The sequence below is a fragment of the Eptesicus fuscus genome, chromosome 5 (genome assembly GCF_027574615.1).
Source record: "Eptesicus fuscus isolate TK198812 chromosome 5, DD_ASM_mEF_20220401, whole genome shotgun sequence".
Taxonomy (NCBI): Eukaryota; Metazoa; Chordata; class Mammalia; order Chiroptera; family Vespertilionidae; genus Eptesicus; species Eptesicus fuscus.
The window spans coordinates 85,242,999-85,258,823 of NC_072477.1; the positions used below are offsets into that span (position 1 = coordinate 85,242,999).

Genomic DNA, 15,825 nt, shown 5'->3' on the forward strand with positions numbered 1-15,825 from the left:
AGGCTAAGTTGACTCGCGCATACGCGATACATATAAAGCTCTCGCTGGCGCCAATCGCACATGTGTGTTTCGTGAATTTGGTTGGCACTTCTATTATAGAGAAAGGGCGAATGGTGATATTAAAATATTTCTTCTAATTAATTTCCTTTCAATTTGCTTGAATCCATGCACTAGATCACTAGTAGTCTCATATTCAGCTGATACCTCCTAGTGGTGGATCCCTTTTGGAAGCCAGAGGGTAAGGAAACTCAGGTGATAGAGTCCACAGAGGTCAGTTCCCAGCCACTGATCAGGACAGAGAGCGTTGAGAATGAAGCCGAGCTTGGGAAGGAAAGAATGTGCAGTGCAGTTATTATCTGAAAAATACCCAGAACATCATTTCTTCTTCATGGTCATCATTATAATTGTGAATTAGTGGTTTGCAAGAGATGAAGCACAAAGCAAATATTTCTGCCCTCTAAGTTTTCAAGCTAATAGAGATACTAGTAGTACAGTCAAATTAATGAAAACCCATACTATCACAAGGCAGAATTGTACTGTCATCAAACTTATGAACACAATATTTACATTGTACCTAAGTAGAGATATAAGTATATTTTGTGTCGTGGGCAGTAGTGGGTAAGGAGATTATTTTGATAGGATAGAGTTATGAAAACAAGTTCCCCTTCACTTTATTAAGTAAAGATTGATGCAGGAATGGAAGAAACTTCTGGAAAGTATTCTTATAGTAGCAGGGCAAAGACTGAGTAGTTGGGAGGGTAGCCAGTGTAGTCCTTCTCTGTTCCCTCTCTCTTTCTCCCAGGGAACTGCAGAAGTAGCACAGAAAACAGCCAGATAGTCCTCCGGAGGGTCCTGTTTTGATTTCTCTCTCCTAGAGAGGGAGAAGCTATTGTGTCTAGCAGAGCCCTCAGCTAGATACTAGTAACATGCAAAATATCCATGGGCTCCTGAGAAGCTGCACTAGCAGACTGGTTTTTGTTATGAAAATGAAGTGATGCCCCTTCTTCAGTCTAAACCCCTTCCTATCTGGACCCTATAGATGGAAGGAAAGCCAGAGGCCTTTTTGCTTCTCGTTCATTTAAGTGTGATGGAGTAGGAATTTTAAATTAAGCCACCTTAATATTTCAGTCATTGATTAAAGTGAAAGGCACTTATTGTTTGTTAAGGCTATTGGGCCTATAGCTACAGTAACTGAATAGGAATTCACTTCTCTACCAGCAGTTTGCTTGGCCTAATCAATTATCTCTTTTATGGTAATACTCTTCGACTGCCAATTTGGACTGTTTTTATAATGAAAACTGAGTGGGGTTTGGAGGATCAGAAACATATTATTTCTATTTTTAGGTAAGAGAATGATCACAAGCCATCACTTGAAATAGTTTCCTTGATTACCTGGTATTTATTCTTTCAAAGCCAAAGAAGCATAGTAGTTTCACTTAGGTAAACTAAATAAGATTTTTATCTTTTCCAAATAACTGTTTTTTTCCTTTCTTAATTATTTTCAAATTTAAAAGAGTAATTCTTTAAAGATATCCAATACTAATCTTTTGGAAAACCATTAAAAACTCAAAGAAAAAAATACTTGGCTGCTTTAGATTTTAGTTCTATGTGTCTCCGATAATTTTGCAATTTATAATGACCTCAAACTGAAAGCTAGAAATATGCTTAAAGGTAGAAGACTTTGGTCACCTCTTTTCCTAGTATTTAAAGATATTAAATCTTCATTTATGCTTTCAGTTTGCAGAATGGAACTTTACAGGAGACAGTCAGTTTTGGACTTCTTCCAGGTGCACTGTGTTTCCATAGCAAATGTTGGGTAGGGTTATCAATAATGGATATTTGGCAAGAATAGCATGATGTTGTAGAAGAGAATTATTGGTTTATTCATCAAATTATAAAAATTCTTTACAACATAAATTTTTCTTCTTATCCCATAAATTGTAACCAAGTGTTAAAGACTAGAAACTGTATTCCAGGGTTTTATCTTTTAGGGCACTCCTGGTACTCAGTCTGAAACTGTAATCCTTGTTAGATTGGGAATCAAATTGTAAAATTACATATAGTACCATTGCTTAATGAACAACAATGTTTCCAACCTAAATTTAAGAAGAAATAAACTTTTTAGGGCTCTTATATTTCTGTCAGACATATATTATAGGTAGGAATTATGGTGTATCAGTTAACTGTTCAAAGAAATAGTTTGGGAATTAAAAATTTCTCAACTATGACATGGGAAGATCCAGGATTTAAAAAGCTTTCCCAAATAATTCTTCTTTAGTCAGCTTTCAGAATCACTTTGTCTAGACCAGTTTATCTGATGCTTGAATTCCTTGATTAGTCTCTGTTTGGAAGGGAGGCTTCTGAGGTAGTTCATTCAGTTTTGTGTTTTAAGAATTTTGGGGCACTTCCTTCATGCTATGACCAGCAGCTAAAACTCTTTAATGTCTTAAAATTCAATGAATGGTATAATGGCCAACGGGCAATCAGACTATTATTGAATACTAAATCCATTAAACATTTACATGTAGCAAAAATACAAGTCCCACAATCTACAAGTCCGGGTAATATGCTAATTAGACCGGACATCTTTCTGGACAAAGCCACAGTGGCGGGGGCCAAGGCAGAGGTGGTTAGGGAAGATCAGGTCGGCAGGGAAGGGCAGTTAGGGGCAATCAGGCCGGCAGGGAAGGGCAGTTAGGGGCAATCAGGCAGGCTGGCAGGCAAGCGGTTAGGAGCCAGCAGTCCCGGATTGCGAGAGGGATGTCCAACTGCTGGTTTAAGCCTGCAGGCATTGGGCCTAAACCGGCAGTCAGATATGCCCCGAGGGGTCCCAGATTGGAGAGGGTGTAGGCCAGGCTGAGGGGACACCCCCCCTCCCCCGCACGAATTGCACCGAGTCTCTAGTTTATAATATAAAAATGTTTGTGCTTGGTCATAGATGTTAGATATTTGATCAGAACCTGAAGTATAGCTCTGAAGAATGTCTTCACATCTTAAGTATGACAGCATTTGGAAATGGAACAAAGCTTTTCCATATAAAGTCTCAGTCTCTTTTTCTTGAAATATACCTGGTTAAATAAAGTTAGGAGTTAAGTAAGCAGGAAGAAGCAGTTTTCCTCTCTGGAGTTTGTATTAGAGATAGAATGTTTATGAAAAGGAATGTGTTCAGTTATTGAACAAACGGCCTTCGGTGGTGGCTCACTGTGAGCATGGGCAGGCTGAGCTATTTGCACATCTAAAAGAATTTGAAATGCAAAGTTTTAAATCTAAGCAAAAGAGCTTTCTGAGTTGTAGAGACATATATGTACAAGTAGGCTCCCCAAAGATGTTTACTTATCAGCATAAAGATGGATTTAACACTGGGAAGAAGTGAGGATTTTATCCTAATTTTACTGGAAACATTACGAGTGGGGAGAGGATGAGAATGTGTGTGTGTGTGTGTGTGTGTGTGTGTGTGTGTGTGTGAGAGAGAGAGAGAGAGAAAGAGAGAGAGAGAGAGAGAGAGAGAGAGAGAGAGAGAGAGAGAGAGGGAGAGGGAGAGGGAGAGTTAGTGTGAGCATGAGAGAGCTGTTAGTTTCAGGCTCAAGCTTTTTAAAATCTCTGAAATACTCACTTTCCCCCTATTGGAAGGCAGTCTGGATAGCCTTGGTGAATTCATTGTTAACATCATTAAGGTGAAGTGATTGGAAGCCCATTACCTGTTGACCCAATTATTGAAGAGCTAATTGTTGTCCCTAAATAACAGGTATGCCTCCAGATTCCTTTGATGAATTTGAATTCTTAATGTTCCAAAGTGCACATGCTTTCTCTCACTAGTGATTTGGAAATGCTGTGGTTTCACTAATTACTGTGTTTTATTAATTCTTTTGGCAGCAATGGACATGATTTCCTGTAACAAAATTCATTTCGAAAGTAAGGGGAAAAAATGGTTCATCTTTTTATTAATAAAACACACCTCCTTTGTGACTGTAGTCAGTTCTCTGTTGAAATGGAGCAGAGTCTAAAACAGTGACTCTTGAAAGAATTATGTGTATTTCCTGTTGAAATAGTCTGTGGGTATAGTTGAAGTGAATTTATCTTTTTAATCATGTTTTACTCAATCTGATACTACTATTAGTGGGCATTTCTTGATCTTATAGCAAATAATGTTTATAATTCAGGAAGTTTGTGGCTTGTAGAAGAGAAAGACAAGGGAAGGCTAAAAAATACCAAAGCCAGTCTATTCTATAAACAATTGTGTGTTTTGTATTATTTACATTAAGCTAACAGAAGTTGAATGATTATTTTCTTTGGCTGCAAGTATCTTTAAATAAATTAAGGCGAATCAGAAGCACTAAATGTTAGAGCACTGCACTGTGAACATTTATTATATAGCAGTTAATTTGTTCTTATAAATCTTAGTTGACTTTACCTTGATGTGCTGAAGAATTGTAAGACATAAAATTACTCGTGCAGGTATAATTACAAGCAGTTTTTGTTGTACATATTTATTAGGTTCCAACACTGAAGTTCACAGTCAAGCATGGGAATAGGATACAATTTGTGCCCTGGAGACTTAGAATGGCATAGTTGAATAATTCCACACTGGTGTAATTATGATCATCCTAACATCTGGAATAATGAATTTTAAATGTTTAACTACTTTGAACTATGACCCAAGTCCAGATTTGCAGCTATAAATTATACTCATAATAGTCAAGAGAATTAGCAAGTAAGGCAATACTCTAGTAAGGCTGGGGTCTTTCTCCAGCATCTAAAAGGGTTCAGGAATTTTAATGCTGGGGTGATATCCAGCATCTAGAAGGGTTCAGGAATCTGGAGAAGGGCTGTGTGTAAAATAATAAAGAGACTAGAAATATAATATAAATTTGTAATCCATGGGGGAGCCAGAGGAAGCTTAACTGTAGAAGCTAAGTTCTCTCTATCTCTGGATCCAGGGCTCTTTTTATTCCCACATTTTGCCCTATAGCAAAGTAGATACACATATCAAAGGTAAATTTTAGTGTACAGTAGACATTGTCAGTTTTGGGGGAACTGTCTTCAGCTGTTCAGGTGTTTGGCCAGCAGGAGGCAATAACATGTAGATTAAAATGCCCTCAGCTGTCTGGCAGCAAGCAATCATTTATGTAAATTCAGGTTTGGGGAAATGCTTTTCGGCCATTCCAGTAGGCAATAATATGTATCTTCAGCCAGCTGAATGTAGAAGCCTCAAGGTTCGAGCAGCCTTTTGATGAAACTTCTTGCATTTATGACATGCTGGAATTAGCCTCCAGCACTCTAGGTAATTATATTTTAGGATGTTTACTTATTTGCCAGAATCCTTTTTTAGTAAATTAAGCTTTCATAGTAAATCCCAGCTGATAAAAAGCCTTAAAATTATAACTTGGAATAACATTTATAAAATACTTTTTAATTGTTTGGACTTAGACATATAACCTAGAAAATAGATAGAAAATTCATCTTGAGATAGGTGTTTTCCTCAGAAAATAATCCCATTTATTGCAAACTAAACATTCTTTTTGTTGCTACTGACATTCCTTATGATCAGTAGAGGGAACACAAGTTTCCTAACAAACCCTCCATCACAAAACAAGTGACATCACCAATGATGGCATGAAGGCAAAACATGTAACTTAGTTCGTATTGGTTCATATTTATTGGTTCATGTTCTATGAGCCCTGAGAAAAATTAAAATGCCAACAACCATGAAGATAATTTTTAATATCATATTTTAGATGACATTTTAAGTTAAGGGATATAATTACAAGAAAAAATTGATACAATTTCTTTAAAATTAAAAACTCTGGGTTGTGATGCACAGATTGATTATTAAATTTAATTTTACTGAAGGTTTTGTTTTTTTGTTTGCTTTATTTCCTTATCCTAAATTATAAAAGTTATTGTAGGGGCAGTCTGAAATGGTTACTTATAATGATGTATTAAGATTTGGTACATTGAAAGAGGTAGTGATTTATGTGTGGGCGAGTTATATTTTTGTTCTTTAGGAAAAAGTCTAGAAATTTTTTTTTCCCTAGGAACAATGTGCTAAAGACTTAGTTAAGAACATATATTTCAGGAAAAAAAATCTGACACTGAAAATCTTTTTAAAATGTGGTTGGTAGTCCCAGTGGAATGTTTACATGTTTTGTGAGCTGATGGGGCATGGAGGATGATCATTGTCCTTGTCCCAAACTTGTTTTTAATTGATGTTTGAATGGTGCTATTTAGATTACTTGACAAAGAAACTCAGATGGTATGGGTGCTTATTTGTGACACTGTGTTAGAGTTAAGTACTACACAGAAAACCAAGTCAGTTTAATCCCTCTCTCTTATAACACTTTTACATATTTTTAAATATGTTTTTATTGATTTCAGAGAGAGGAAGTGAGAGGGAGAAAGAAATAGAAACATCAATGATGAGAATCATTCATTGGCTGCCTCCTGCATGCCCCTTATTGGGGATGGAGCCCACAACCCAGGCATGTGCTCTGACTGGGAATCAAACTGTGACCTTCTGGTTCACTGGTCAATGCTCAAACTGGATGGACCATTTTTACATATTTTTAATGGAACAGCTTTTTAAATTAAATAGGACCAATGGAAATAGGCTTGTTATATAGAAGAATTAATTCAGATATATTGAGATTTAGTGAGCTATTTAAGATTATATAGTACTAGAGGCCCAGTGCACGGATTTGTAAACCAGTGGGGTCTGGTCCCTCAGCCTGGCCTGCACCCTCTCTCAATTCAAAACCCCTCGGGGGATGCTGGAGAGCCAGTTTTGGCCAGATCCCCACAGGCCAGGCCAAGGGACCCCACCGGTGCACAATCAGATACGGGGAGGGACCGCGGGAGGGCTCCAGGGCGTGTCCGGCCCTTCTCACCCAGTCCCAATCAGCCAGACCCCAGCAGCAAGCTAACCTACTTGTCGGAGCATCTATACCTTGGTGGTCAGTGTGTGTCATAGTGACTGGTCGAATGGTCAAACAGTCAGACACTTAGCATATTAGGCTTTTATTATATAGGATATTAGAGGCCCGGTGCATGAAATTAGTGCATTGGAGAAGGGGGGGTCCCTCAGCCCGGCCTGTGCCTTCTCACAGTCTGGGATCCCTTGGGGGATGTCCACCTGCCAGCTTAGGCCCACTCCCTGCGGTGTTCGAGCCTAAGCTGGCAATTGGACATCCCTCTCGCAGTCCGGGACCCCTTGCTTCTTACTGCCTGCCTGCTCGCTGCTTCTTGCTTGACTCGCTGCTCCTTAGTGCTGCTGCGGAGGTGGGAGACGCTCTGCCACCGCCTCCGTGCTTGCCAGCTGTGAGCCCAGCTTCTGGCTGAATGGAGCTCCCCCTGTGGGAGCACACTGACCACCAGGGGGCAGCTCCTGTGTGAGCGTCTGCCCGCTGGTGGTCAGTGTGCATCATAGCGACCAGTTGTTCTGGTTGTTCTGCCGTAATGGTCACTTAGGCTTTCATTATATAAAGTAGAGGCCCAGTGCACGAAATTCGTGCATGGGGGCGGTGTCCCTCCACCCAGCCTGCACCCTCTCCAATCTGGGACATCCATCTCACAATCTGGGACCGCTGGCTCCTAACTGCTCGCCTGCCTGCCTGCCTGACTGCCCCTAACTGCTTCTGCCTGCCAGCCAGATCGCCCCCTAACTGCTCCCCTGCCAGCCTGATTGACACCTAACCGCTCCCCTGCCAGCCGGATTGCCCCCAACTGCCCTCCCCTGCCAGCCTGATCTCGCCCCCAACTGCCCTCCTCTGCCGGCCTGATCGCCCACAACTGCCTTCCCCTGCTAGCCTGATCTCGCCCCCTACTGCCCTCCCCTGGAGGCCCAGTCGCCCCCAACTGCCCTCCCCTGCTGGCCTGCTTGCCCCCAACTTCCCTCCCCTGCCAGCCCGGTCCCCCCCAACTGCCCTCCTCTGCAGGCCTGGTTGCCCCCAACTGCTCTCCCCTGCCAGCCCAGTCCCCCTCAACTGCCCTCCCTTGCAGGCCTGGTTGCCCCCAACTGCACTCCCCTGCCGGCCTGATCGCCCACAACTGCCCTCCCATGGCGTCCATCTTGTGGCCATCTTGTGACAACGTGAGGGCGGCCATCTTGTGATGATGTGGGGGTGGCCATTTGTGGCGGCCATCTTATGATGGTGTGGGGGTGGCCATCTTGTGATGACGTGAGGGTGTCGTGCGAGGGCATGACACCACCTAGGCTTTTATTAGTATAGATAAGCATAGTCGACAAAACCAGAATCCAGAACTCTTGACTCATAGTTCAAGGAGTCAATAACTAAGAGTTCATGCAGTAGTGGTCTAGGACAGATGATGTGAAAATATAGGGACATTGTTTAAATATCCAGTCCTCTATGAAGTCCCCGTTTTGTGCAAGTCATTGTGTCATTAGTTTTGTTTGATTAAAAAAAGAGAAAAGTCTCCCAAAACCGGTTTGGCTCAGTGGATAGAGCGTCGGCCTTTGGACTCAAGGGTCCCAGGTTCGATTCCAGTCAAGGGCATGTACCTTGGTTGCGGGCACATCCCCAGCAGGAGGCAGCTGATCGATGTTTCTCTCTCATCGATGTTTCTAACTCTCTATCCCTCTCCCTTCCTCTCTGTAAAAAATCAATAAAAATATATTTTAAAAAAAAACAAACAAAAAAAAAAGAGAAAAGTCATAACTGGTCATGAAACTATATTGTGTAGCAGTAATACAAATAGCTTTTTAGGGCCAATGCAATAGAAAACTCCCTGTATACTAATATATAGTTAAGGAGAGAATTTGGAGGAAATAGCCAAGGGGGTTTCATTTACATGTAAAGAGAATGGCTCTTAGATTAAAGGGCCATAATTCTTGTGGGAGGTTGCATTTCACATTCACTTCAATAAGTTTACTGAGGCAGTAAGGTTGAACAGGGAAGGTCTAGGAAACCATAGTTAAGAAGGGATGTTAGGTCATATAGTTAGAGAGTTAGCTGAGACCTTGGAGACTTGTAGTCCTTGCATTTATTTTACAGCTAAGGAGACTGAGACCTAGAGTGGTTCTGAGTTACTTGCCCAAGATTAGTCACACAGCTAGAGGGGGTAGAATTGGAATTAGATCCCTTCCAAATGCCTGGATATGAAAAAACACTGAAGTAGGTTGGTAACAGAATCTAGAAGGTGGTGAATTGTGGAAATATAATAGATGTGTGGAGTAGATTTATGTATAATTTTTACAGAGATGTGATTTCCATCCATTTTTAAAAGAATGGAAAGATAACTTTGACTAGTTTTTGGTTTCTTGGGCATAGCAAATCAAAAATAGAAGGATTTAGTGATCCATGGAACAGTTTGAAAAGTAGGATGAGCTGCTTGATGGCAAATATGAAAATGACCTTCTCAGCAACTTGTAAGACATTTTATTGATAACAATAATAAAGATAATAATGGTGATATTATTAACAACAGCTACCATTTATTGAATGTTTACCCTTTGTCCAGGCACCATGTCAATCATCTGATGTACATCAGTAGTTCATTTAACTATTTCACGCTGTGACCTAAGTATTATTATGTCGTTTTGTAGATCAAAAAACTGAATCTCAGTTTCTTGTCCTAGTCACACTGGTAGTTGCCTATGGAATAAAAAGTTGAATTCTTATTATGTTTGAATTCCAAGGCTGTGTTTCTCTAACTTGAGTAATGAATAGACCCTCCTAAAGGAAAAATAATCTGCTTCATATCCCATATTGACTTATTTTTATTATAATTCTGCCTGCCAGCCTGATCACCCCCTAACCACTCTGCTGCCACCTGTTTGCCCCCAACTTCCCTCCTCTGCTGGCCTGGTCACCCCTAACTGCCCTTCCTGCAGGGTTGATCACCTCCAACTGCCCTCCCTTGCAGGCCTAACTGCCCTCCCTTGCAGGCTGGGTGCCTCCCAACTGCCCTCTCCTGCTGGCCATCTTGGGTGGCCATATTGTGTCCACATGGGGGCGGATCTTTGACCACATGGGGGCAGCTATATTGTGTGTTGCAGTGATGATCAATCTGCTATTACTCTTTTATTAGATAGGATAGAGGCCTGGTGCCAGGTGGGGGCCAGCTGGTTTGCCCTGAAGGGTGTCCCGGATCAGGTGGGGGTTCCCTTGGGGCGTGGGGCAGCCTGAGCGAGGGGCCTGTGGTGGTTTGCAGGCCGGCCACGCCCCCTGGCAACCCAAGTGGAGGCCCTGGTATCTGGAATTTATTTTCCTTCTACAATTGAAACTTTGTAGCCTGGAGCGGAGCCAAGCCAGGGGCTCCCTCTGAGGCTGGCAGCCATTTGTGTTGGGGTTATAATTGAAACTTTGTTGCCTTAAGCGGGTGGGCCCGGCCAGGGTGTGCAGAAAGCTTTGCTTCCCCTGTTGCCGGTGGCAACCCTGGCCTGCTCTCTCAAGCTCCATTCTGCTGCCATTTGTTTGAATTTGTTTACCTTCTATAATTGAAACTTTGTAGCTTGAATGGAGGCTTAGGCCTGGCCAGGGCAGGCGGAAAGCTTGGCTTCCTCTGTTACCTAGGAAACCTGCTCTCTGTGGCTGTAGCCATCTTGGTTTGGGTTAATTTGCATGCTCACTCTGATTGGATGGTGGGCGTGAAGGTATGGTCAATTTGCATATTTGTCTATTATTAGGTAAGACTATTTAACTACGTGTAAACATAAATTCCTTAAGTTTGTAGCTCTTATATAATTTTTTAAAACTTAAAAAGAACTACAAATTAAATACAAGTAAAACATACAAAATCAATAAAATTCAAATTGACATTAATTTAATGTGAAAGGTTAAGTTTTTACTGAAATGAAAATCCTGATTGCAAGAAGAATTTGTGGCCATTGCGCAGTTCTTTTGAGTTTGGCATGCCTATATTGCCACGTGCTTCATGATAACTTGGTTCTGCTGCCACATTTCTCTATTCTGACTTCTGTAAAATATCCCTTCAGACAGTAGTCTAGTGTCATTTGACTTTCACTTAGTGCACTCAGATATTTATTGTTAATTCCACCTCTGTTTTCATTAGTTATGATGAAGTACTGCCACTTGATTTGGGGTTCTGAGATATCATGGCTCTGTACTTAGTTATAAAATGATGGCTATCCTAGTGCTCTAGAATATGCTTGTGTTAATTCTTTTTCGGGTTATCTTCTAGAAGAAAGCACAAAATTTAAGAAATCCACAGTCTCTGAAGTCATAGCCAGACCTCTGGTGTTTCCACTTTAAAAAATTGCACTGCACTTTCTCTCCAGGCACTGTCATAGAACCACCTGACCTCTGAGGGGTAATAGTGCGGACCCAGCAAAGCCTCCGTCTTCACCTACTTTCAGTGCTGCTTTGCTTCAGGCCACCACTATTTTGCATCTGAATTTTTAATCAGCACGTAGTTTTGTCTCCACCAAATTATTCTCCACAGTGTGTTCCACACTGTTGAGTTTTCTATAACACAAACTTCTAGAACTGAGCCTCAGAATCACCTCTTTATGGAAACTTTCCTTTATTGTGTCTCCTTATCTCCTGCTTCTCACCCCATCCATTATCACCTTGCCCCTTCTCTCCCCTAGATTGAATTAGTTATTTTTTCCTTCATTTCTCCTTTAGAACTCCATAACACTGTTGGCATCTCTGTTATAATGCTTAGCACCTTGTGTTGCAATCCTTAATTTTTGGGTCTCCCTAAGTAGACTTATTAGCTTCTTGAAAGTACGCCAGCCTGTGTATCTTCCATATAGCATATTGTCTGAATGGGAGGGAAGCTCTCATGGTAGCTGTGATCTTGAATCACTGGTCAGTCATTTATAATTTTAGAAGTGAGGAGTCAAAAATAGGCAAGAGCAAAGTAGACATTTCCTGATCTTTCCCATTCATGTTTGTGAAATTTATACAAATTACATATATAGTTAATGTAGTAGACTCTTTTAATACGTGAGCAACCTAATTTTGGAAGTAAACTTTCTATAAAGAATTAAATGATAGCATTATTTTTCTGTTCTTTTGTTTCCTTTGGTTAGGTGCTGTGATTGTCTCCACGCCCCAGGACATTGCATTGATGGATGCACACAAGGGTGCTGAGATGTTTCGAAAAGTTCACGTGCCCGTAAGCATTTATGCTTCACTCTTGCAGAAATACAAGACACTTCTAACTGAAGAAGCAAGTCACTGAGAATACAACACAAGTTTTAATTTAGTTCTGTGCAGAAGTTTATATGAAAACCCTACTTCATCTTTATGGTTCCTTTATTTAAAATATACATATATATTTTATTGATTTCAGAGAGGGAGGGAAAGGGAGAGAGAGATAGAAACATCAGTGATGAGAGAGAATCATTGATCGGCTACCTCCTGTACTCCCGACACTGGAGATCAAGCCCACAACCCTGGCATGTGCCCTGACCGGGGCTTTATGGTTACTTTAAAACAGACATATAGGTGCAAACATATATACACACGTTATGTTAATCAAGGAGACTTTGAAAATATCCTTCCAATATGAGTTTTCTGAAGAAGTACTACCTCTCTCAAATGCAGCTTTCACTGACCGCCCCCCCCCCAAAAAAAAAGAATATTTTAGGAAATTATTTAGGTAGATACACTTGAATAGATAACCAGTAGGAATGCAGGTGGAAACGATGTCTTTTTTCCTTCTGTCTCCTATAATTTAACTCATTTATAGCTCACAGTCTTCTAAAAGGTATCAAAGGATACCTATACAACATGGCAAACTAGAACAACATAAAACTATACTGAAAATAAGAGAAAGGACAATTAAAATCAAGTGGAGTTAGAAGTGGGACTTAAATACGTGCTAGAAATATACCATTAATTTTTGAGCAGCCACGGGGAAAGATACATAAGGCTGTTATAAAACTGTTTTTCCATGAGGTTAAAAAGAGCTTGATGCTCAAGAGTAGCAGAGCTGAGACTAGAGAGGCAGAAGTCTCCCCGAGATTCTCAGAAAAAAGAAGCCCCAAGCCTGTTCCTTCCTCCTGTGTGCCTCCACCAAAGCAGGTGGACTTCGCAAGTGCCCGCTGGAGTGGGCATTTCAGTACAGAGCAGTGTGGTGCTTCCATCCAAGCGCTCGTGCTTCATTCAGGGAGAGATCCTAGAGTTTACAGAGCAGCGCTTTTTAGACTTCAGCCCATGCGTTAACTTCAGGGGTCTCATGATTCTCTCCCCTCCCTCTCCCACCTCCCCAAATTGTATTCTCACTTTGTGTTTGTTTGGTATGGAGAGAATTCATAACTTTTGTTAAAGTATGCAATGAGAATATGATATGGCACAAGACCCATTTATGTAGTAGAATGAAGAGACTCTCAGGGAAGCTTTCAAAAATGTTTTTCTCTCAGGAGAGCTTCTGAAAAGTACAAAATAGTAGAGTAGTGGAGTTGAGATGATCCTCTTCGACAAGTACCTCTTCTCGCTTGCCAATTAGCACACAGCTGTGTGTGTTAACAAGCCATGAGCTCTGGATTGGATCAGCATGCTCTTATGAAAACTGAGGAGCCTCATAAGTATGGTACCCACATGCTTACCTTCCAGGTGACCTGAGGGTGTTCTCGCCAGCAGGGGTACAGTTGTGATCCGAAAGTGTTTTAGAGATAGCTTTTATATGTGGATAAATGAATGATAAAGCCCCCAATATAAATTGTAGCTTGGAAACATTGTAAGCAATGATAACCTAATGCCCACCTCAGACAGAAAACTGTCTCAGTGAAGCACTTAGTTTAAGCAATGTGACTTTTTGTTATGCCCTCCAAGATAGACTGATGATACAAGGCATGCCTACCCAGATAGCTAAATAAGGTTACTTATATGGGATTTTAAAATACAAATCAGCAAAGAGTTAGGGAGCGGGCTATCTACTAAAAATTATGAGACTAAGTAATCCATTATCCTTTCTGGCAGAAATTAAATAATAGGAGCAGTGGTCTGTTAGTGCCACTTCAAGGTCAGAATAACAGCTGTGCTATCAGCATATGAGGGAATGCTTAACTTCTCATTCTTTTAAATTAAGGGCATAGGCTTATGTATAACTCAAAAGCATCAGGAAATCCTCAAGGGAAACGTTTTCAAAAGAGCAGAAGCAAGAGCTTTTTGTTAAATTGTCATTATGTATAGCAAGAGAACATTGCAACTCATGCTGTCACTTGAGGCAACTGTGGCTATGGGGCAGGCCCTACATGCACTTTGCTAGTTGGGAGTCTAATGACCATCATTGCTAAATTCGGCTTTCAGTTCCTATGTTATTTTCACTTACCTGCAGCATTTGACACTTACTGCCCTATAAGTAAAGAGGTAAATAATCTCATAATTGTTCGGACAGATTCTTCTCTAGGCTGTAGGACAGATTCTTCAGAAGGTGGGACAGAGAATCCTTATGGAACATAACGGTGAAGAGGTGAATGGATGGTCAGTAAGTCCAGGTTAGGCTACTACTAAGTGAGTGCCACAGAGGATAAAACTTGAGGATATCAGCAAGGAAGTATCGTGAGGAAGTATTCCAAGGGAAGGGTCTTAGGCTACATGAGGCTCATAGGACTAGTGGTGGATTCATTAGGGACTGAAAGAGTTGTTTATGATCAGAAAGTTAATGTTGGAGTTGAAGTTTGCAGAGTAGAACAGTTCTGGATCAGGAGAAGGTCCATGTGGTTGGTCATGGACGTGCGGGGCTGAAGTGGAGTGGAATGAAAATCATTAGAAATGCATAATCCCTCCAAGTTGGCCTTTTTGACGTTATCCTGTATCTTTATTGTACAGTTCTTTTTTCACCCCTTCATTTTAATTATTTGCCCTCTAAACAGCAAAAATCCTATCTAATAAAGAGGTAATATGCAAATTGACCATCACTCCAACACACAAGATGGCCGCCCCCATGTGGTCAAAGATAGCCGCCCCAAGATGGCCGGCAGGGGAGGGCAGTTGTGGGCGATCAGGCCAACAGGGGAGGGTAGTTGGGAGGGACCAGGCCTGCAAGGGAGGGCAGTTGGGGGCGATCAGGCCTGCAGAGGAGGGCAGTTGGGGGGAGGGAACCAGGCCTGCAGGGGAGGGCAGTTGGGGGAAACCAGGCCTGTAGGGGAGGGCAGTTTGGGGTTACCAGGCTGCAGGGGAGGACAGTTAGGGGCAATTGGGCCTGCAGGGGAGGGCAGTTAGAGGTGACCAGGCTGGCAAGGGAGGGCAGTTAGGGGTGACTGGGCCAGCAGGGGAGGGCAGTTGGGGGTGACCAGGCCTGCAGGGGATGACAGTCAGGGGCAACCAAGCTGGCAGGGGAGGGCAGTTAGGGGTGACCAGGCCAACAGGGGAGGGCAGTTAGGGGCAATCGGGCTGGCAGGGGAGCAGTTAGGCGTCGGTCAGGCTGGCAGGGGAGTGGTTAGGGGTGATCAGGTTGGCAGGCAGAAGTGGTTAGGGGCAATCAGGCAGGCAGGCAGGCAAGCAGTTGGGAGCCAGCAGTCCTGGATTGTGAGAGGATGCAGGCTGGGCTGAGGCACACCCCCACCCCCTGTGCACGAATTTCGTGCACCGGGCCTCTAGTTTTAAAATAATGTAGACTATCTAATCATCTCTTAAACTAGCAAAAGATAATAGGTGCTCAATAATCTTTGCAATTGAGAGAGAACTTTCCAGTAGTGAGCTCTGTAAGCAGTTGGACAAACACGAAGCACCACATTGTATAGGGAATCCCAGCTATGAATGGGATGTGGAATCTTCTGGCACTTATGAGCCTTGGAGTCTAAGTAATGGTAAAGCATTTGAAATTAGAGTGTTCTATAAGTGCAAAGGAGAAATGTTATGCTTTGTTTATACCATTTTATTCCATTTTTCCTGG

The 15,825-nt window shown here is 41.9% G+C and overlaps 1 protein-coding gene across 1 annotated transcript in view; it reads left to right on the forward strand.

Moving 5' to 3' along the window:
- Positions 1-15,825, forward strand: part of NUBPL (NUBP iron-sulfur cluster assembly factor, mitochondrial) — a 292,427-nt gene that overhangs the window by 235,761 nt on the left and 40,841 nt on the right. Inside the window, exon 8 of the mRNA XM_054716520.1 lies at positions 12,014-12,099. Coding sequence (XP_054572495.1) covers positions 12,014-12,099 — 86 coding nt within the window. The remainder of the gene's footprint in view (positions 1-12,013; positions 12,100-15,825) is intronic.